At 33.0% G+C, this 1,050-nt stretch overlaps 1 protein-coding gene across 1 annotated transcript in view; it reads right to left on the bottom strand.

The window, feature by feature from the left end:
• Nucleotides 1–1,050, bottom strand: part of LOC111684745 — a 42,617-nt gene that overhangs the window by 1,010 nt on the left and 40,557 nt on the right. Inside the window, exons 2-3 of the mRNA XM_046945917.1 lie at nt 235–484; nt 8–171 (exon numbers count right to left, since the gene is read on the bottom strand). Coding sequence (XP_046801873.1) covers nt 8–171; nt 235–484 — 414 coding nt within the window. The remainder of the gene's footprint in view (nt 1–7; nt 172–234; nt 485–1,050) is intronic.

Raw genomic sequence — 1,050 nt, 5'->3', positions numbered from 1 at the left:
TGGGAGCATTCGGATCAATTTGTATCATTTTCTCATACATATCTTTGCGCAGTTTAGGTTTCTCCTTAGCCTTTGACAGCTCCTCCTCCAAATAGGTGCGTACGCCAATTTTACAATCCATAACACAGGGCTGATAAAAATCACTTAATAGATCTTGCAATTGGAGATACACTAAGGAAAGAATTTTAAATATTCAGATATTCAGATTTTAAGAATTTGTAAGAAATAACTTACACTCCCCATCTTCACTGGTAACTTGACCCTTATATTCCGGCACATAGGGTCTTAAAACATCTTTCATTAGTATATGAAAACAATCCTCTTCCTTGGGACATAATTTCTTCAACACTGTACCCTGTTCGGGTCCTGCCTTGAAATTTCCCTGATGACCGGCCAATTGAACCCAGGGATAGCGCTGCTTTTTGTACGTTTGAAAGAAGGGAGTCCATTGTACTATATTGCGTATCTTACGCCAACCAGAGGGCTATAAAGAAAAATAATGTATTAAATAAATTAGGATTAAATTTTGTAGTTTTGCTTTATTTTGTAATTAGAGATTCAAAATGTGTTTAAGAATTTCTTTTCTAAGTTGTTGTTTTCTAAGTTAACAATAGATAAACAATTTACTACTACAATGACAATAATTATCAGCAAAACAACAACACATCTTGTATACAAAGCATTGACGTCAATATGAATAATGTATATAGCGTAGAATGTCTTAAGATCTTTACTTTTTTTTGCCAAAAAAAGACAAAAAGTAGAGAAAGATAATGATCTTGTAGTATGATCGTAGTAGAATGAACGCATTAACAATGAACTACAAGACTATAGACTACAGATTATACTATTCTATGGTCTAATCTACAAGCTAGTATATAGTCTGGCCCAAAGTCTAATCTATAGTATAGGGTAAAGTCTATAGTCTAGTCTATAGTCTAATCTATAGTCTAGTATATAGTCCAATCTATAGTCTAGTCTATAGTCCAATCTATAGTCTAGTCTATAGTCCAATCTATAGTCTATAGTCTAGTCTATAGTGTAGTCTAT

Source organism: Lucilia cuprina, chromosome 3 (assembly GCF_022045245.1).
Source record: "Lucilia cuprina isolate Lc7/37 chromosome 3, ASM2204524v1, whole genome shotgun sequence".
NCBI lineage: Eukaryota > Metazoa > Arthropoda > Insecta > Diptera > Calliphoridae > Lucilia > Lucilia cuprina.
Note: the sequence above shows the minus strand (reverse complement) of the source record. Positions and strands in the feature narration are given on the sequence as shown.